Consider the following 20,800-nt stretch of genomic DNA (forward strand, 5'->3'; position numbering starts at 1 on the left):
TGTGGAAAAGTCTGGCGATTCTTCAAACCATTAAGCAAAGAGTTACCACGTGACCCAGCAATTCCACTCCTAGGTAGATACCCAAGAGAAATGAAAACACAACCACACAGAAACTTGTACAGGCATACCTTGGAGATACTGCGGGTTCGGTTCCAGGCCACCGCAATAAAGCAAGTATCTTGATAAAATGCATCGAATGAATTTCTTGGTTTCCCCAGTGCATAAAAAAGTTATATTTGGGGGCGCCTGGGTGGCTCAGTCGTCAAGTGTCTGCCTTCGGCTCAGGTCATGATCCCAGGGTCCTGGGATCGAGCCCCTCGTCGGGCTCCCTGCTCAGTGGGGAGCCTGCTTCTCCCTCTCCCCACTCCCCCTGTTTGTGTTCCCTCTCTCGCTGTCTCTCTGTCAAATAAATAAATAAAATCTTTAAAAAAAAAAAAGGTTATATTTGGGGAACCTGGGTGACTCAGTCGGTTAGGCAGCCGACTCTTGATTTCGGCTGGGGTCATGACTCAGGCTCATAAGATTAAGTCCCACGTCAGGCTCATGCTGGGCATGGAGGCTGCTTAAGATTCTCTCTCTCCCGTGGTGCGCCTGGGTGGTTCAGTTAGTTGAGCGTCTGTCTTCAGCTCAGGTCATGATCCCAGGGTGCTGGGACTGAGTCCCACGTCAGGCTCCCTCTTCGCTGGGGAGCCTGCTTCTCCCTCTCCCTCTGCCTGCTGCTCCCCCTGCTTGTGTGTGCTTGCTTGCTCGCTTGCTCGCTCTCTCTCTCTCTCAAATAAATAAAATCTTTAAAAAATAAAATAAACTCATCTGATTTTGAACTTGACCAAAAAAAAGGATTCTCTCTCACTCTCCCTCTGCCCCTCCCTCCCCCTCTAAAAAAAGAAAAAAGTTATATTCACATTATACTATAGTCTATGAAGTGTGCAATAGCATTATGACTAAAAAAAATGTACGCCCCTGGGCGCCTGGGTGGCTCAGTTGGTTAAGCGACTGCCTTCGGCTCAGGTCATGATCCTGGAGTCCCTGGATCGAGTCCCGCATCGGGCTCCCTGCTCGGCGAGGAGCCTGCTTCTCCCTCTGACCCTCCCCCCTCTCATGTACTCTCTCTCTCTCTCATTCTCGCTATCTCAAATAAATAAATAAATCTTTAAAAAAAAAAAAAAAATGTACGCCCCTTAATTAAAAAATAATTCACTGCTGAAAAATGCTAATGATCATCTGAGCTTTTGGTGAGTCATAATCACCGATCACCGATCACCAAACCAATATAATGAAAAAGTCTGAAATATTGTGAGAATTAGCAAAAATGACACGGACACACGAAGTGAGCAAATGCTTTGGAAAAATGGGGCAGATAGACTTGCTCAACGCAGGCTTGCCACAAACCTTCAACTTGTAAAAAGCGCAGTATCTGCAAAGCATGATCAAGTGGAGTGCAATAAAACGACGCATGCGTGTATACAAATGTCCCCTGGAGCATTATTCATAATAGCCAAGAAGTGGAGACAGCCCAATGTCCCTCAGCCAATGAATGGATAAACAAGATGTGGCAAATCCATACAATGAAATACGACTCAGCCATAAGAAGGAATGAAGCTCTGATATGAGCAACAACGTGGATGTAGCCTGAAAACCTGATGCTCAGTGAAAGAAGCCAGTCACAAAAGACCACATGTGCTATGATTCCATTTACACGGAATGTCCAGAAGAGGCAAACCTACAGAGACAGAAAGTAGATTAGTGGTTCCCAGGGGCTGGAGAGGAAGGAATGAGGAGGGACAGCTAACGAGGATGGGGTTTCTCTTTGGAGCACCAAAAATGTTCTAAAATGGACTGTAGTGGGGCGCCTGGGTGGCTCAGTTGGTTAAGCGACTGCCTTCGGCTCAGGTCATGATCCCAGAGTCCTGGGATCGAGTCCCACATCGGGCTCCCGGCTCAGCGGGAAGCCTGCTTCTCCCTCTGACCCTATCCCCTCTCATGCTGTTTCTCTCTCTCTCTCTCTCACATAAATAAATAAATAAATAAATAAAATCTTTAAAAAAATAAAAATAAAAAAAAATAAATAAAATGGACTGTAGTGATGGTTGCACAACTCGGTGAATGAAGTAAGAGCCACTGAATTGTAAACTTTAAATAGGTGAATTGTATGGTATTGAATCATAGCTCAATAAAGTTGTCATAAAAAATTAAACAACTATAATAGTAGGGAACAATAAAGAACTGCTTTTTTAAAGTCTCCAATGAATCTCACTCAACTCATTAAAGCTGTGTGTGTCCCCATCTATTAAACAATAGAGCAATTTACTGTCGGGACAGAAAATATCCCGAGGATGTTAGAAATGGTGCCAGAAATAAATATAGGGCCTTCTGCTGGCTTTTAATACCTCTGGGTGGGAACCGAAGAATGCTTCAGGTTCTTCATAAGTGGTACCTGGCTAGCCAGCCCTCTATACACGGGGAGAGCTGGGAGAGAAGGACAATGAGGAGCAGGGGCATTGGGGGATCCAGCGACGGCTAATACAGTAGTCCCCTGTTATCCGTAGGTTCGGTTACCCATGGTCAACTGCAGTCAGAAAATATTAAATGGAAAATTCCTGAAATAAACAATTCATAAGTTTTGAATTGCCCACGATTCTGAGGAGCGTGATGAAATCTCACGCCATCCTGTTTCGCCCGGTATGTGAATCATCCCTTTGTCCAGCCCATCCAAGCTGTGTACGCTACACACCCGTTAGTCACATAACATAGGTATGTGAGTATAGAAAATAAACATAGCATCTGTGGGGCTCAGGACTATCATGGTTTCACGCATCCACTGGGGGTCTTGGAACACATCCCCGGCGGATAAGGGGGGGCTACTGTGTTTTCTGAGCACTTACTATATAAAGTACCTGGCCCACTCTCTGGCTCACTGAATTCTAAAAATAATCCCCAGAGGAGGTGCATCTTCATGCCCATTTGTGTGACAAGCAAATCGAGACTCACCCAGGCTTGAGTTTTAAGTGGTGGCATGAGGTTTGCAACCTTGCAATTACATGCAAAGTCTATGCTATAACTATGTTACAGTTTTACCATCTTTGTTCCTTCAAGAACATGCCTAATGAAGAAGCGGGTACATGTGACAAATATCAGGAAACAGTGAAACAGTTTTCCTGCTGTGACAACCCAGAGAAATCTTGTTAAAGATCATTTCCTTTGTTCACTCCTTCAGCAAATATTTGAGGAGGCCCTGCTCTGTGCCCACCATTGTTCCAAGGATGGAAGTGCCACAGGGATTAGGACAGATCCAGATTCCTGGATCTCTCAGACTAGTTAGTTGCTATCAACTACCTAAGTCAACTTAAAATATAACCAAGACGATGCCTTCAAGGAGAGCTTCAGCGGCCAGAAGAGATCACAGAAATGAGCTATTTGACTTGGTCTGGGACAATGAAGGAAGGCTTCCTGAAGGAGGTGGCCCTAGGACCAACACCTACACAAATGGTGCATTAAGAATTATTTAGTTCTGGGGCGCCTGGGTGGCTCAGTCCTTAAGCGACTGCCTTCGGCTCAGGTCCTGATCCCAGGGTCCTGGGATCGAGCCCCGCATCGGGCTCCCTGCTCGGCGGGAAGCTTGCTTCTCCCTCTCCCACTCCCCCTGCTTGTGTTCCCGCTCTCACTGTGTCTCTCTCTGTCAAATAAATAAATAACATCTTAAAAAAAAAAAAAAGAATTATTTAGTTCTGCCTACTTCACTGGAAGGTCAAGGGCAATGGCAAGCTACAGCTCATCACCGTGGGTGGCCAGGTTGTGTGGGTCTAGAGCACTACCATCCAACAGAAATATAATATGAGCCACATATGGCATTTTAAATGTTCTCTAAAAAGGTAAAAAGAAACAGATGGAATGAGGGTCACCTGGGTAGCTCAGTCGGTTAAGGGTCTGCCTTCAGCTCAGGTCATGATCCCGGGGTCCTGGGATCAAGCCCTGCAACCGCCTCCCTGCTCAGCGAGGAGCCTGCCTCTCCCTCTGCCGCTCCCCCTGCTCGTGCTCTCAGTCTCTCTCTCAAATAAATAAATAAAATCTTTATTAAAAAAAAAAAACAGATGAGGGGCGCCTGGGTGGCTCAGTCGTTGGGCGTCTGCCTTCGGCTCAGGTCATGATCCCAGGGTCCTGGGATCGAGCCCCGCATCCGCCTCCCTGCTCAGCGAGGAGCCTGCCTCTCCCTCTGCCATTCCCCCTGCTCGTGCTCTCAGTCTCTCTCTCAAATAAATAAATAAAATCTTTATTAAAAAAAACAGATGAGGGGCACCTAGGTGGCTCAGTCGTTAAGCGTCTGCCTTCGGCTCAGGTCATGATCCCAGGGTCCTGGGATCGAGCCCCGCATCGGGCTCCCTGCTCAGCGGAAAGCCTGCTTCTCCCTCTCCCACTCCCCCTGCTTGTGTTCCCTCTCTCGCTTTGTCTCTCTCTGTCAAATAAATAAATAAAATCTTTAAAAAAAAAAAACAGATGAAATTAAATACATTTTAATTAATGCAATGTATTCAAAAATTTCACTTCAACATGTAAGCTATACTTAAAAAATTATTAATGAGATACTCTACAGGATTTTTTTTTCACAGTAAGCTTTCAAAATGCCATGCAGCAGGTCTCAATTCAGATGCTAACTCTGCAGCAGAAATACTAGATCTGTATATGTAGATCTCATACAACGTAGCATTGAAAATATAGGCACATTTCCCCAGCTTGTCCCAAACGTACCAAAGGGTTTTCGAGCAACAGAATCCAACATTGACTTTTTTAATATTTAAATGAACTAAAGTAAAATAAAAGTAAAGATTCAGTCAGCCTGGCCACAGCTTCGAGAGCCCCATGTGGACAACGGCCACCATGCTGAACAGCCCACACACGGAACATCTCCCTCAGAGCAACACGTTCTTTTGGACGGTGCTGGTCTAGAACTTCCTGCCCAGCCGGAGGGATCTGAGGATTTTCCAGGCAAGAAGACTTAACACGAGAGCCATCTTGGAAAGTGTCCCTTCTCCCTGATTGTCTCTCCACCGTGAAAGCAGGCAAGAAGTGTGGAGGGGCCGGGAAGAGGGTATCTAGAAGGTTCTGAGAGTGCTTTCCAATGCTGAGAGTTTTAGACATTCTGCGTTCGACCATGAATATACTCCACATTCTTCAAATGCTCCCTGGTGACCTAGTCTGGGGCCACTTGTTCTCTGCATTCCTACCAGTCTTAACACCCCAAAATTCAGGAGTCCGGTGCCAACGAGCCTTGGGTTTAGGTGTCCAGCCACCACGCATGCCAGTTCCGGGCCGCGCTAGAAACCCAGCAGATCTGGCTTCCTACCGCAGCACCTGCCAGTTATGGTCATCCTGAGCCACCTCCTCCATCTCTGCCTCCGTTTCCTCGCTGTGAACAATGGCAGCAGCATGATGAAGAACCGATGAGAACTGGAATGTGGCCGTGCAGCCATGTCAGTGCTCTGCGCTGAGCTCACGGAACCAATTCCTAGATGTATTATCACCTTCGGAAAGGAGAACGGGGCACACTGTGGTATCAGACATCCTGAAGATTCTCCACCTGCCTGAAAGACTAGCTCTTAAAACTGGCTTCCTCCGAGAAGGAGAAATGGGGGAGCCGGGGCACGTGGCAGGGAGAATCAAGACCCCAGGATTCTAATGTGGGTTCCAGGACCAGCAAGTCAGCCACATGGGAATCACTCCTTTATTCATTCATCCAACATTTGCTGAGCATCCCGGTGCACCAGGCATCACGCCGGGCATGGGGACTATCAAGATGGGTAAGGTGGAAGGCTTCCAGCTCATAGAGACACCGAGCTAACTGCGACAAACTGCCGTCAGAGTGCACTAAAGCAATGCGCCCCACAGACCAGAGGCCTGATGGCCCCAGGTGCAAATCTCAGCTTTGCCGACTGGCAGCTGTGTGACCTCAGGTGAGTAATTTAACCTCTCTGGGCTTCCATTTTCCTGGCCCCACGGGGGGGAGGGGGGGAGCAGGTGCACACAGGCAGAGGAGGCTGGAGTTAACAGGGAACCGAATAAATATCCTAGAGAAGCCAGCTCAGACAAGATCTAAGGGACCTCAAGAGGCCTGGGGGACCTATCCCGACCACATGGGGTTGAAGGGGGAGTGATGAAACCACCAAGACTCAGGGGCAATTTTATAAACACAAATGCCTCTGGGCCCAGAGATTCTTGTTCTGGAAGTCTGCTGCAGATAGGTTCACACATGCAACTCAGGGAGGTTTACGGGTGGACCAGAGGTGGGGGGACTAAAGCATTGTAGTATTTTCCTGCAAATTCCTGGTAAAAATCCCAGTGAGAGAAGAAGCAGCCCAGAGAGGAGACCTGAGGAAGGTAGTTCTTTTTTTTTTTTTTTTAAGATTTTATTTATTTATTTGACAGAGACAGGGCGGGGGGGGGGCAGGAGGGAGAGAGAGAGCACAAGCAGGGGGAGCGGCAGGCAGAGGGAGAGGAAGAAGCACGCTCCTCGTGGAACAGGGAGCCCAACATGGGGCTCGATCCCAGGACCCTGAGATCATGACCTGAGCCAAAGGCAGACACTTAACTGACTGAGCCACCCAGGCGCCCCAGGAAGGTGGTTCTTGAGCCCAGCTGGAAGGAGGAGTAGACGGGAGGGCCCCTCTGCCTCCACAGTGGCCAGCCACAGGGGTCAGGGACCCCGAGGTGGGTGCTTGGGGGCTCGGATGCTCGGAAACAGAGGATGCAGGTAACAACAGTGGCCCATCATCATACATGCAGGATGGAGAAGAAAATTGTGTAAGCAGAGGACCAGAGGGGAAAGGGAGCCCTGATGGGACATTTGCCATCCAGACCATCATCCTTCTAGAAACTTCTCACAGTCTTGGAGGATGCACCAAGGAGATCTCCTGAACAAACCAAGAGCCAACGAGGGGCTGTGGGAGATGTGGAAGTTGAAGAAAGCCCCAGGAAAGATAGAACTGAAATCCCTGCCGGTTCTCCCTCCCCGGGAGAAGGCAGATGCCTGACCTGTGATGTCCACAAGGCAGGGACATCAAAAGGCCGGGGTGAGACCTGCGAATTCCTCAGACCAGGGAAGATAAGCTCTCAAAAACAGGCTTTCCGAGGGTGACCTCAGAAAGCCCCATCAGCCATGAGCACGTGAGTCGGGCTCCACTGGAAATTGCTGGACACAGAGGGGTGGCAAATGCCCTGAGGGGTGGGGGTGCGCAAGGCTGGGACACAGACAAAACACTGCGCACGTGTTGCCCAGACAGATTTTCTAGAAAAGGAACGTGACGGAAGCTCAGAGAGGACTGTGTCCTCCTCAAGGTCACACAGCAAAGATGAGAGAGCCGAGACCTGAGCCCCGTATACTAGTTTGCTCGGGCTGCCATAACGCAGACCCACTGGCCAGGGGGCTTACCCACCACACATTAATTTCTCACGGTCCTGGCATCCAGGAGTCCAAGCGCAAGGTGTCAGCAGAGCTGGTTTCTTCTGAGGCCTCTCTTCGGCTTATAAACAACCAGCTTCTCCCTATGTCCTCACGAAGTAGACCCTCTGTGCACGCACAGGTCTGTGTCCTGATCTCTTCTTCTTATGAGGACACCAGGCATATTGGATTAGCACCCACTGTGAGGCCCTCGTCCTAAACCTTGATCACCTCTTTCAAGACCCGATCTCCAAATATAGTCACACTCTGCAGTCCTGGGTGGGTAGGGCCTCAACCCATGAATTTGGGGAAGAGGGACATAATCCAGCCCATCACGCACAGGTGCCTAGGACACCAGCACCTGTGCCCTTACCCATCGCAGAGGGTTCCCCACAGTGTGCTCTGTGCAAGGCCAGCATCGGAATCACGGCCGGGGAGAATGCAGATTCCCAGGCCCGGCTCTAGACCAAACAAATCAATATGTCCAGGAGCCAGAACCAAGAATCTGCATTCTACACAAGGTTCCCCAAGGGATGTGGTGGGGACTCAAGTAGGACGGACATACCATCTACCCATCCTGGCCCACCTCTCCAGCCGGGGACCCCCCCCACCTGTCTGTCCCCTTTCTTCTGTCCCACCCGCTCCACTGAGCACTTCGCCCCAGGATCAATACCATCAGACGCCTTCTCTGGGGGCTGTTGATTGTTGTTGACTGTTGCTAGAGAGAACATGGTGGGCCGCGCCCCCAGCCCCAGCAATTTCAAAGAAAGCTGGACCCACACCCATTTTATCTGCCAGTGTCCCTCTCGGCTAGGTTTCAGAGCCGATTCCGATCCCAGTTCTCATCTTAGTCAGCTAGGGCTGCCATAAGAAAATACCACCAATTGGGCAACGTAAGCCACAGAAATTTATTTCTCACAGTTCTGGAGGCTGGGAGTCTGAGATCAAGGTAGCCAGCTCGGTCCCTTTGTGGGGAGGGCTCTCTTCCTAGCCTGCAGACTCTGCCTTCTCCCTGTCCTCACGTGGTCTTTCCTTGGTGCGCCCAGGCAGGAAGAAAGGGATCTCTCTCCTCCTGTCCTCAGAAGGCCACCAACCCTATCAAATTAGGGCTCTACTCTTCTGACCTCATTTAACCTTAATTACCTCCCCCAAAAGCTCTATCTCCCACGTGGCTCCCATGTATGAACTGGCAGGGGTGGGGGCTACGGGACGTTGCTTTTTGCTCTGGACAAACACGTATCAAGCCCTTCTCCAGCCTACACTGAGAGCAGGATCTCACGTGCCAGGGGAAGGGGTTTGGCTGGCAGCTGTGGAAGGACCCAAGTAGGAAGAAGAAAAATCCCTGTGGCAGCAGAGGAGAGAAAGTATTGAATAGGGCACACACTGGCTGAGAAGAAAGGGGGCCCATCGTGGGAGCGGGTACAAGGAGAGAGGCGAGGCCGCAGAGACACTAGGGAATTACCATCAATGGGACGTGGGACCCAGGGAGGTGGAGGAGGGGAGGGAGAAGTGAGGGGCAGTCACTAATGAACGTGGAGAGGACCAAAGGTCCATGCCCATCCCGACACCACCTTCTACAAGCCTGAAGGCTCCAGAACATCTAGGCTAATTCCTGCACTCATAGCTTTGCAATCCTATGGGCATCATACATCAAACCACAGGATCATAAGAAGCTTCCATGCCCCTTAGGGATTCTACCTCCTCACTTTTCTAGATGGGGACAGATAATGCCACAGAAGACCCAGGAAAGAAAACCAAAAGAAGTCTTACAAGACCAAAAGGCACTTTGTTTAAAAAATAATGATAATAATAAAGTAGCAGGTGGCTTTGATACAATGCAACCACATGTAATTAAGAAGGAACATCTCAGAACTCCTCCCCTTTCTGATCTTCTGCAAGGAAACAGGATACATCTTTGGAAACAGATTGGCAACAAGAAATCATAGAAGGCCTGCAGGAAAACAGGGGTAGCTCTACTCTCTCTATCCCTCTGTGTCCAAGCACTTACCTTTTTGCACACGATTAGCAAACACAGTTTTCGGAAAGTACCTATGCTTTCCACATTCCCACAAAGGCACAGGAGAGAAGCGAGCATCTCCCACTAACGGGCCGCTGTTCCTGAACACACAACAGAAGCTACCACACAGACCCGATGTGACACCATACCCTTCTGGAATTGGAAGAAAAACCCAGATGGGAACTCAAATTTTAATCCTCATGAGTCTGCCTTGAACTCCAACTGGAAGGCATACCCAGTCTGCATTTGGTATCCAGTCTGCATCTGGCAACACGGCACAGCAAATCTTGCTGTGCTGGAAACACAATCTCTTTCTAAAGGCCCCAAAGCCACTGGAGCACCCCCCTGACACCAGGATCAACAGAACACAGGAGACCCCTCCTTGAAACAAGGGCCAGCAGTCTGGTGCCATCTCATGAACTTTCCAAGACGTAACCAAGGATTTCTGCACAGATAAAAATAGGACCAGAGGGGCAGATGTGTTCCACAAGATTCTACACACAAGATTCTTCCTGCCTGGGCACACGGGCCCCTTGGAACACGGGCTTAGCAAACACTGCGCCGTTGTCCCTAGGGAAGTACAAGGCTAGGTTCCTGCAAGCCTCTGGCCACAATGTTTTTGTCAATTGATTAATCCATAACCTTGTTTTATGTGCGCTTCTGTTTAAATACACCTTATTTAATAGACAGTGTTGATTCATTAACTTTGAATCACAGCCAACAGCACCAGACACTAGAGCTCGGGCCTGAGCAAAGCTTATCCCCCCACGTATTCTGTGAGGCACATCACAACTCTCCTGCATTTATTCTTTGCACTTACACGAACAGCCCGTCAACACGATGGGCGAGGCCTTTTCAAACAGCAAAATCACCAGTGAAAAGCACGAAAATGTGGGAAACGCGGCACTACATACATCGTCAAAGGAGACACTTGTTTTCATCTTTGAGGCTTGCGTGAATCCACCGTCCCAGAGATAAAACACACAACTCCACCACGCCTGACCTCAGCTGGGAACGGGCCGGTTCAGAGACCCAGGTGACCTGATGCTCTACGCAGGTCCAGAAGAACCACCAAAGTGCACTGAGTACTGACTTTAGAGTTACAAATTAATTTTAGCCACGAGGCAAATTCACAAATAGGAAATCTGTGAGCAAATCTTATGAGGGCTTAAATTTAAAATGTCAAACGTTAAGAATATTAATTCAATTGGGGTGCCTGGGTGGCTCAGTCAGTTAAGCGACTGACTTCAGCTCAGGTCATGATCTCAGGGTCCTGGGATCGAGCCCTGCCTTGGGCTCCCTGCTCAGTGAGGAGCCTGCTTCTCCCTCTCCCTCTGCCCTTCCCACCGCTCATGCTCGCTCTCTCTCTCTCTCTCTCAAATAAATAAAATCTTTTTTAAAAAGAGTATTAATTCAATTATAAGATATGTTTTAAAGTCTACAGAGAAAACAATGAAGAACAGATCAGTGTTGCTAGGGTTGGGGATTGAGAGAGCACAACCATAAAGGGATGCCTGGAGGGAACTGGGGTGATGGTACTGTTCCACATCCCAGTTGTGGGGACAGTCACACAACTCTATGCATGAGTTAAAATTCACATAACTCTGCGCACGCACCCACATACAATTAAGACACAAACTGATAGCACAGTCACCTCCCAGAATAGAAATGGGATGATTTTAGGGATAGAGTGTTGCAAGGGGACTTCTGTTTTTTCCTCTCCAGGGTTTTGCAAATTTTTTTGCAATGAGCGTGCATTACTTATCATTTTAGTTAAAAAACCATAAATAGGGTTTATGGTAAGCCAATGTATGTATTCTTTTTTTTAGAAGATTATTTATTTATTATTTATTTATTTTATTTATTTATTTTATTTTTATTTATAAAACCCACACGGGCAGGCAGGAGTCGGCCTATGGGCTATAGTTTGCTGGCCCCTGTTCTAGATGAAGGAGTTTGACTATGTAAATTCAAAACTGGGCTGAGAGTGGATGGCAGTAGGGATTGGCCCTCGATGAAGAGAGAGCTAACATCCGAGCCCAGGAAGGGAGCAGAGAAGGTGGAGAGGAGCCAGGTGCAGGTGAAAACTCTGCAAGAGACTGTGCGTTCCTGCCCCCCCCCCCAGGGAGGGGGGAGTAGAGAGTAGCAGACCCAGAGAGGTCAGCTGGGGTGAGGGGACAGGAGACGCACTCAGGAGGTGAGGGATTACCTTCACAAGAGCCATCGGCAAAGCAAAGCGATGGAGACACAAGCCAGATGCTGTGGGCAGTGCAGTGGGTGAGAGGGGAGAAGGAGGGTGGTTAGGGCCCACCAGGGAGGCTGGGCAGAGGAAGGCTGGAGATGGGTGGTGGGCACTGGGGTTCAGGGAGTACTGAATGTTTGTAGGCTGGAAAGGGAAAGACTCTGGGGCAGATGGAGATCCGAGTACAGAGAAGAGAACAGGGAGACCCAGGTGGGGAAGTGCCCTAGACGAAGGAAAGCTTATCTCCCTCAATGCAGTTGTTTTCAACTAGGGACAGCTAGCAATGTCCAGAGACACTTGGGCAGTGCTACAGCACGTTGTTGGGGGGAGAGACCAGGGATGCAGCTCAACTTCTCACAATACACAGGACAGCCCCCCAACAACCCAGACCTATCTAACCCCAAATATTAAGAGCGCTGAAGTTGAGAGGTTCTACTCTAACCAGGTTAAGAATGGAAGTCAATGATGGAGTGGGGTGCAGTGGGGACCCCCGGGAGCCCACCCCCATGACCTCTAATGAGTGAGTGGGGCAGGGATGATGGGCAGGGCTCCAGGAGAGAAGCAAAGGTTAAGAATAACCTCAGGCAGGTTACTGAGCAGGCAGAAGTCCTGCTCTGGGGGTCCCAAAGCACACAAGATAACCCACAAGAGAAACATCTGGGGCCACCCTTGAGAAATGAGGGGCACCTGAGAAACAAGGGGGCTCTGGAAGCAAGCCTCTCATGCCTTAATTGGCCGACTGCTGGACTCCCCCAAAGCCCTGTGGGTTTTTATTTTAATTAATCTCACATTGCCTTCATTCTTTGACTTTGCAATGCCCCCGAGTAATCTCAGGCCCCAGCCAGCCAGTCGGAGGAGAAACGGAGGGGGGAGCCACTGCCCAGTTGAGCGGAGCAGCAGGGATTCCACGGGAGAGTGGGCATCTCCAAGGAAGTCCTGCATTTCAGAAAAAAATCACACCACCACCCCCTCCCAACCCCCAGCCAAAATGCCCTACCGGTTGACATTAGAGATTAATGATCTGTAAAGTTTCTCGAAGTTTCCAAACCTCCGAGGGGCATCACATCTCATTCAGTTGATAGGATTTTGTTAACCATTACCACGGGCCAGGGGTAGGGAAGCTCAAGCCCAAGAGAGCAACCTTCTATTAAGAAACCAGGGCTCTGCAGCTTAGTCAAATCGCCTCACCTGCGAAAAGGGAAAATAAACCCTACGTCATAGGGCCGTAGTGAGGATTAACTGAGAATTATATATTCAAAGCATATGGAACAGCACCCGCCAAGAGTTTGCTCTTATTAGTACGTGTTAGTTAGGCATTATCTGAAGAATAAAAGAGTCACGGCTTGGAGTACTGTTGAGAACATGAAGAACATGAACTGACTCAAGAACAAATATTTTAACCAAACATCTTCTATGCGCCAGGCACTGTTCTAGGCTCTGGAAATGTAGCTGTGAACGAAAGAAGCAGAAGCCTCTGCTCCTGTGGGAACTGTAAATACGTAAAGAAATGGTAAACCCATCTACTGGCCCCTGGAAGCCCAGGCACAAATCCACAATTAATTACCAAAGCTACAAGGAACAGAAGAGCAGGGAACCACACACACACACACACACACACACACACCTGTGCACACGCACATGCATACACTCCTAATGAGAACCCAAGCCAACTGCCACCTTTATTGTGCCCACTGTACACCGAGCACTTGGGCCTTGGACCCACTGTGTAACAGAGAGGAGCTCAGCAAACCTGGGGTGTCAACTTCAGAGCCCATGTGGGCTTTCTCATGGACCTCATTCACTGTCACGGAGCTCAGGAGCTGCGGCTCCTTCCCTCCCCGACCCCTTCCTCACCATGACTGATTTCCTTTTATGGAGAATTCTGAAAAAGTAACCCAACAGATATTTTTAAAGCAGGGCCTCAGACACCAGTGGGAAACTCCAGCCATGTTCTCATAACGGGTTCTTCATTTCTTGCCCCCAACCAGAAAGGCCTGCTACCAAGCCCAAAGAGGATGCTGGAGTTGGGGTTTGCCTCCATCTGCTGCCAGCACAGGGAGGCCCAGGAGGGAAGTCCATGGGGCTAGGGGGTATGAGAGGCTCACCTGAGGTTGGAGACCTCCCTGAGCTGACAGGTAAAGAGCCCTTCATGAAGGGCAGAGCTGGAGGGGGGGCTGCGGGGGTTATGGGGGGACATGGGACATCCAGCAGCAGCAGTCCAGAGCCCCACAAGGGCACCACACAGAAAGGTTCGAGTTCTTACTCCCTCTGGCACTGACTTTTGAGCAAGTCGAATTGTCTCCTACCGGAGCCTCAGTTTACTCCTCTATGAAATGGGCAAACAGTATCAACCTGGGGGGGGGGGCACGGTGAAGGTGCAAAGAGATAAGCTCATGGCTTTTGGTGACACTATAATGATCATGATAAAGACACCCCTGCTTCTGCTACAACAAAGGCCCTGTTGCCAAGGCGCTAGAGTTTGCCTCTGGACATCTGGAAACAGAACCCAAAAGTGTAAACATGGATCTGAAGTCCGCGTAGCCACGGGCCTAGATCCAGGAAGAGGGGCTAGGATTCTACCATTCTCCCCCTGGAGCACCTATCAGCAGGGACCCCAAGGGACCCTCAGTCCAGTCACCCTCGACTCTCGCTCCAAAACCCGTGCGCCCCCGGCATTTAACTGTCCCAGGCCGCCTGGACCCAGGGACCCCACTTCACAGAGGACCTGGAGAAGACGCGTGTCGCGTCCCCGGAGCGAGCTGGGCTCGGAGAGGGCTAGGCACGGGTCCGAGGCGCGCTTGGGAGACGCACCCGCGGCGGGGCGGGCACTGGGGCAAGGTTCCTCCCGCCCGGGGCCCGCACACGGGGCGCGGAACCGCGAGCCCAGGCGGGCAAAGGCCAAGGTCAGCGGCTTCCCGCCCCGCGCGGGGCCGAAGCCACCGTCCTGGCCACCCGCACCCCTACACGCACCGAGGAGGGCTCTGGATCCACGGCGGTGGGCTCCATTTTGGCAAGGGGTCCCCCTCCCCACCGCGCTGCTCCCCGCCCACTCCCGGACCCCCAGACTCACCCTCTCCGGGGTACAGGTGGCCCGTGGCACCCAGCAGCAGCGCGGCCACCGCCACCAGCAGCGGCGCGGTCGCCGCCCCCCGCCCAGCCCCGGCGCCCATGGCTGCTGGAGCGCGGGGTCCCGGCGGATCAGAGCGCGCGGCGCCGGCCCGCGGGGGTCATGCTCCGAGGCGGCCGCCCGAGCGGCGCTGGGGGACGCGCGTCCTTCTCTTCCACGCCGGCGGCCCGCGGGCCGCAGCCCCCGCCCGGGAGGGCCCTTCAGACAGCCCCAGGAAGGGGCGCGGGGCCTCGGCCGCTACAAATCAATCCGGCGGCGCCGCGGCGCAGGCAGCCCCGACCCCGGACCACTGCGGCCCGGGCCCCGTCCCGCGATCTCCCGGCCCGGAGCCCCTCGCTGCGCCCCGGCCGCCCGGCTCTCGGCCCGGAGCGCTCCGGGCCACGATCTGCGAACGCTGAGACAGACGGACGCGCGGACAGACAGACGCGCGGACTGGCGGGCGGGCACCTGGGCAGGCGAGTGGCGGGCGGGCGGCGGGAGCGAGGGCTGCTCGGCCCGTAAACAACGCGGCCCGTCAGCTGGGCCCCGTGCGGGTCGCGGGAAAAGGCGGCGCGGATCGAGACTCGGAAGGGACTCGGCGCCCAGGAGAGGCCCCGGGAGGGGTGGAGGGAGGACCGAGAGGGAGGCGCCGCCCCGCCCCGCCCGTCAGCCTCCCTACCCCGGGCCCCGAGCTGGAGGCCCCCGGCGCGCCCTGGCCGAGGGGGCGCCCCCGACACCCCGCGACTCGCGTCTCAGAGTTTGGGGGCGCCCCACATGCCCGACCCATCGAGACGGATCCCTTCCTTAACGTTTTTGCTATTTCGTTCCCTTGGACTCTGGCAGGCTCATTTTGATTTTCTTAAAAATATTTCATTAAAATACTGTTTCTCTTGATCACCGGGTTTTTTGGTACTCCCTTAAATGTTGCGCTCGCGTCACCCTCGTCCCAGTCCTGCCAGCGCGTCTCGTAGTAGACGCGCGGGCGCCCCCGCCCAGCGCCAGGGCCCTGGGGACAGCCACGTGCACGCGCGCCCAGTGCACTCAGTGTGCTCCGTGGCAGGGCTACGGGAGCGAGGGTGCCTTAGGCGCGGCCTGTGGCTCAGGTCGGAGAAAAGACACCCGGGAGAATGTGCAGAACCTCGCAGAAGAGCAAACCAGGCCCCAGAGAGCCCGGTTGCCGCACAGGTAGACACACCCGATTTCCAATGCACAGACCCAGAGTCCGTGTGTGTCTGAGTGTCTAGCAAATGGCATTCACGAATAGGGCACGATAGCGGCCGACCCACCTTGGGCGGTGGGGGGGGGGGGGGTGGGTGAAGGAGCCTTAAGTCTAGAAAGCCAGGACCGAGTGGAATCTGGCTCCCCCTCCCCTCACTTCCTGTGTGGCCTTGAACGTGGGACTTTACTCTCTCTCTCTCTCTTTCTGGCTCTCTGGGTTGGCCTCAGCTCTGTAATGGATGTAACAATACCTGCAGGTCAGATCTGACGAGGTGCAAGAGCAATAAAGCATGAGAAAGCACCCAGCACAATTCTAGGCAGAGGGCGCTCATTCTTCGTCTGGTCCATTAAACAAATATTAGTTTGCCAGGAGCTGAGCCCACGGTTTCTCTAACCCACCAAACCTACTCCGGCCTCGGCTGTTTCCTGGGCCTGTCCCTCCAGTGGCTGGCTCCACCTCTGTGCTCCACTTTGCAAATCCACCCCCCCCCAATCCCTTTGTTCCCTTACCTGTTATTTACATCACTCCAGTATCTCCTGAAATTCTTTGGGTTTCCTGTGTGTCTTCTCCCTTCTCCACGAAGCAGAAAGTGTGTCAATCTTCTTCACTATTTTACACCCAGTGCCTGATCTATCTGTTGCTTAATAAATATTTGTTGAATGGAAGAATCAACGTGCAATAAGTAATGAGGATTTACAATGAGCAAAATAAACACACTCTGTTTCCTTGTAGACCTCACAGTCTGGCGGGGCAGAGGGCCATTAATTAAATAATCCTGGGGGCATAAAGAGGGGTGGGGGTAGGGGGGATAGGGAAGGAAGACAGTTTGGGCTGAAATCTGAAGGTGAGGAGGAGTCAGCAAAGGAAAGCATGGAAGTGTTCTAGGTGGGGAGACAAGCATGAGCAGGGGCCCAGAGGAAGTCCGGCAGGTGTTCTCCCAATGGACCTAGGCACAGAGAGAGGAGAAGGGAAGGTGGACTCAAAGTCAGGGCTAGAAGGAGAAGAGCCTTGGATATACCATGTTAAGCCCCCTCCCAAACCGTCTTTATCCTAAAAGCAGTGGGGAGCCACTAGAGGGTTTACACAAAAGGGCTGACATAATCTGATTTTCTTTCCAATAATCTCTCACCGTGTGCCATGGGGCAAGCATGGACCCAGGGAGAACAAAGAGAAGGTAGCTGCAGTCCCAGGATATCAAGAATTGTAGGTTCGATAAATGTCCCCCTTCTTCCTTATGCAAACCTGTCCAGAGCTGTGGGTTTCCCTCGGATCCACGGGAGCCCCAAAAGCCACCACAGTTCCAAGTAGGAAGTGTGTGCTGAAAAACACATGGAAGGAAACACACTGTCCTCTGGAAATCCTTCAGGACACAGGACTTGTGTGTTGGATATAAGTTGAAAGAATCATTTCGGTCGTGACTTGGAAATGAAGACCCGCCACTTCCTGAAACTGCTCACTGTTTCTTTCGTAAAAACCCCCCAGCACCACCACCCCAAAAAAACAAGTTTCTAAAAATTGAAAGTCAACCTCTGCCTTTTAAAAATCATTGGGACAGGGGCGCCTGGGTGGCTCAGTCGTTAAGCATCTGCCTTCAGCTCAGATCGTGATCCCAGGGTCCTGGGATTGAGCCCCACGTCAGGCTCCCTGCTCGGCGGGAAGCCTGCTTCTCACTCTCCCACCCCCCTGCTTGTGTTCCCTCTCTCGCTGTCTCTCGCTGTCAAATAAATAAAATCTTTAAAAATAATAATAATAAATAAATAAATAAATAAAAATCATTGGGACAGAAGCAGAAAAACCACACTTTGGGAATCTCCAAATAATTGATTAGGGCAAAAACCATCTCGGAATGCCAAAACTAATGGTTGGAGTTTTGAGAAGTAAAGGAGTATTTCCATGGTCTCCAAGTATCTCTCTGCAAGATACTTGTCAATGATAAAGGAAAGGAAAAACAGTAGCTTCATAGAAGAGAAAGCTGCCAGACTTAATCACCTTAATTAAGTGATCAAAGTTGCTTCTGGATTTTCTGTTGTCATGTAAGACATTACCGGGACAATTGGGGAAGACTAAAAAAGGTCCATCAATTATATAATAGTATTGAATCAATATTAATTTGATCGTTGTATGGAGGCGATGTGAGAGAATGTCTTTGGTTTTAGGAAATACATACTGAGGGGTACCTGGGTGGCTCAGTCGGTTAAGCGTCTGCCTTTGGCTCAGGTCATGATCCCAGGGTCCTGGGATCGAGCCCCATATCGGGCTCCCTGCTCAGCAGGGAGCCTGCTTCTCCCTCTCCTGCTCCCCCTTCTTGTGCTCGAGCTCTCTCTCTCTAATAAATAAATTAAAAATCTTAAAAAGAAAAAGAAAAAGGAAATACATACTGAATGAAGTATGTAGGGATAAAGGGGCAGACTGCAACCAACTTTCAAATCACTTCAGAAAAAAAACAGACAGAAAAGAGAGAACAAAGCAGAAGTGATAAAGTGTGACAAAATTTGTAAATCTGGTGAAGAGTGTGGACATAGAGATTTGCTGTACTATTCAAACAGCTTTGCATGGAGTCTAGCGTCATATCAAAATCAAAAGTTTTAAATTTTGAAAAACTATTTGGGGTGGGGCGCCTGGCTGGCTTAGTCGGTAGAGCCTGTGACTCTTGATCTCAGGGTTGAGAGTTCAAGCCCCACGTTGGGTGTGGAACCTACTTAAAAAAAAAAAACCTATTTGGGGCTTTTTATTTCACTTTGTTTTTGTTAGACTGGCTTTGGTTTGACATTTAAACACATTGTACTCGGAACGCATGATCTAAAGAGAAAGCAAGCTTGGTTCATAGTTCATGAATATAGGCAATAAACACTTTTGTTGCCCATCACAGAGGTCTTGGGGAGACCTCACCATCAACCTGCTGGGGGCCTTCTCTTAGCAGGTCCCTCTGGTGCAATCATCCTCAATCTAGCTGTTTTCCATTTCACTGAAGCAGGAAACCAAGTGTAAATCCAGACTCCTACGCTGTCATGGAAACCTGCTTTAATACATTACACTTAGGAGTAAGGAGGCAAAAAAAAAAAAAAAAAAAAGTACAGACTGAGTTCACTTGTGAATAACAGTGCAAAAACCCCGCATGGAGAATTTACTAAAAGAACCAGGCAAATTAAAACACACACACAGCACCAAAACCAATAGCAGGATAAGTGGAACCAGGAGTGCAAAGATGGTTCAATGCTAGGAAGTCTAGCCATCGAGATCATTGTTTTAATAGATCCAAGGAGGGAAGGCTCATGAGCCCCTATCACAAAACTACAAATGTATTTGATGAACTCGCAGCCATTCAAAAATGAAACCGTAAGACGCTACAATGTGGAAATACTGTTTCATAATTTCAAAGTAGGGACTATTTCGTTAAGCAAGGCACAAGTCCCAAATCTAAAATCCAAAAATAACAAATTTGGCAATGTAAAAACAGATTATATGAATTGCAAAAAAAAATTCATACATAAAGTCAAAAATCAGATTTTTAAAAGTGAGAAAAAAATTTTAAGTGAGAAAAGATTAAATGACAGATAAAGGTCATGCATTCTACTATATTACAAAATATACAAAACATAGTACTTTTTTTTCAGTGAGATAAAACCCCAAACTCTTGTTTGCCAAAATTTAAATGGCAAAGGACATGAACAGGCAGCTCACAGAAACAGACTGCTGAAAAGAAAAAAAGAAAAAGAATACAAAGGGATTTACACATATAAGAGGACGTTCAGCTTTCTTCATGGTTAGAGATATGCCCACATCATTTTCACTGAATTTGCCAACAATCAGAAAAACGGGCAACACAATATGAACATCTGTGAGAAAGCAGACACTCTCGTAATCACTGGTATAAATCAGGTCAATCAATGGGAGGTGATTTGGCAATGACTTTCAACAAGTAAATTGCACTGACCCTTTCCACCTCTCATCTCATTTCCAGGAATTTATATGCTGCCCAGGTATACTCCCATGAGTGTAATATATATATACATATATATTCACAAGGATATATATATATATATATTCACAAGGATATTCACTGTAACAAAACCTAGAATCAACCTAAATAACTCTTTCCCACAAGAAACAGAGAGACCTATACATTCTCCTCAAAATACTAATCAATTCAAATATTTAAAATTTTTCTTGTTCTCTTTCTTTTTTATCTCTTAAACCATTCACACAGGGTTTGCATCAACAAGTTATGGTAACTTCCAATCTTTTCATGGGTTTTCATGGGTTTTTTTTTCTTTTTTTTTTTTAGTTTTGAGGTTAGAAAGGCAGGGGGTGATATTGGTAGAAGAAAACAATCATCTTGGGGGCACCTGGGTGGCACGGTCAGTTGAGCGTCTGACTCTTGGTTTCGGCTTGGGTTGTGATCTCAGGGTGGTGGGATGGAGTCCCCCCAACCCCACCCCCAGGCTGCCCACTCGGCGCAGAGTTTGCTTAAAAGACTCTCTCTCTCCCTCTCCCTCTGCACCTCACCCCTGCACGCTCTCTCTCTCTCTCTTTCTCTCAAATAAATAAATAAATCTTTAAAAAAAGAAGAAGAAAAGAAAAGAAAAGAAAACAATCACCTTGAACTTATGAAAACAGAGAGTAGAACGGTAGTTACCAGGGGTTGGGGACAGGGGAATTAGGGCACGCCGTTTAAGGATACAAATTAAAACTAGTAGATAAAAGGCTCTGGAGTTCTAATGCACAACAGAGTGGTTATAGTCAACAATGCTGTATTATAAACTGCAAAGCTGCTAGGAGACTAAATC

At 49.7% G+C, this 20,800-nt stretch overlaps 1 protein-coding gene across 4 annotated transcripts in view; it reads right to left on the bottom strand.

The window, feature by feature from the left end:
- Nucleotides 1–15,337, bottom strand: part of INSR (insulin receptor) — a 125,702-nt gene extending 110,365 nt beyond the window's left edge. For 3 of the 4 annotated variants that reach the window (XM_078055994.1, XM_078055985.1, XM_078055982.1), the window contains exon 1: nucleotides 14,759–15,337. In XM_078055994.1, coding sequence (XP_077912120.1) covers nucleotides 14,759–14,858 — 100 coding nt within the window. In that variant the 5' untranslated portion in view covers nucleotides 14,859–15,337. The remainder of the gene's footprint in view (nucleotides 1–14,758) is intronic. The other variant, XM_078055989.1, reaches the window with a different exon arrangement.
- Nucleotides 15,338–20,800: the final 5,463 nt, after the last annotated feature.

This window comes from Halichoerus grypus, chromosome 1, assembly GCF_964656455.1.
Source record: "Halichoerus grypus chromosome 1, mHalGry1.hap1.1, whole genome shotgun sequence".
Lineage (NCBI taxonomy): Eukaryota > Metazoa > Chordata > Mammalia > Carnivora > Phocidae > Halichoerus > Halichoerus grypus.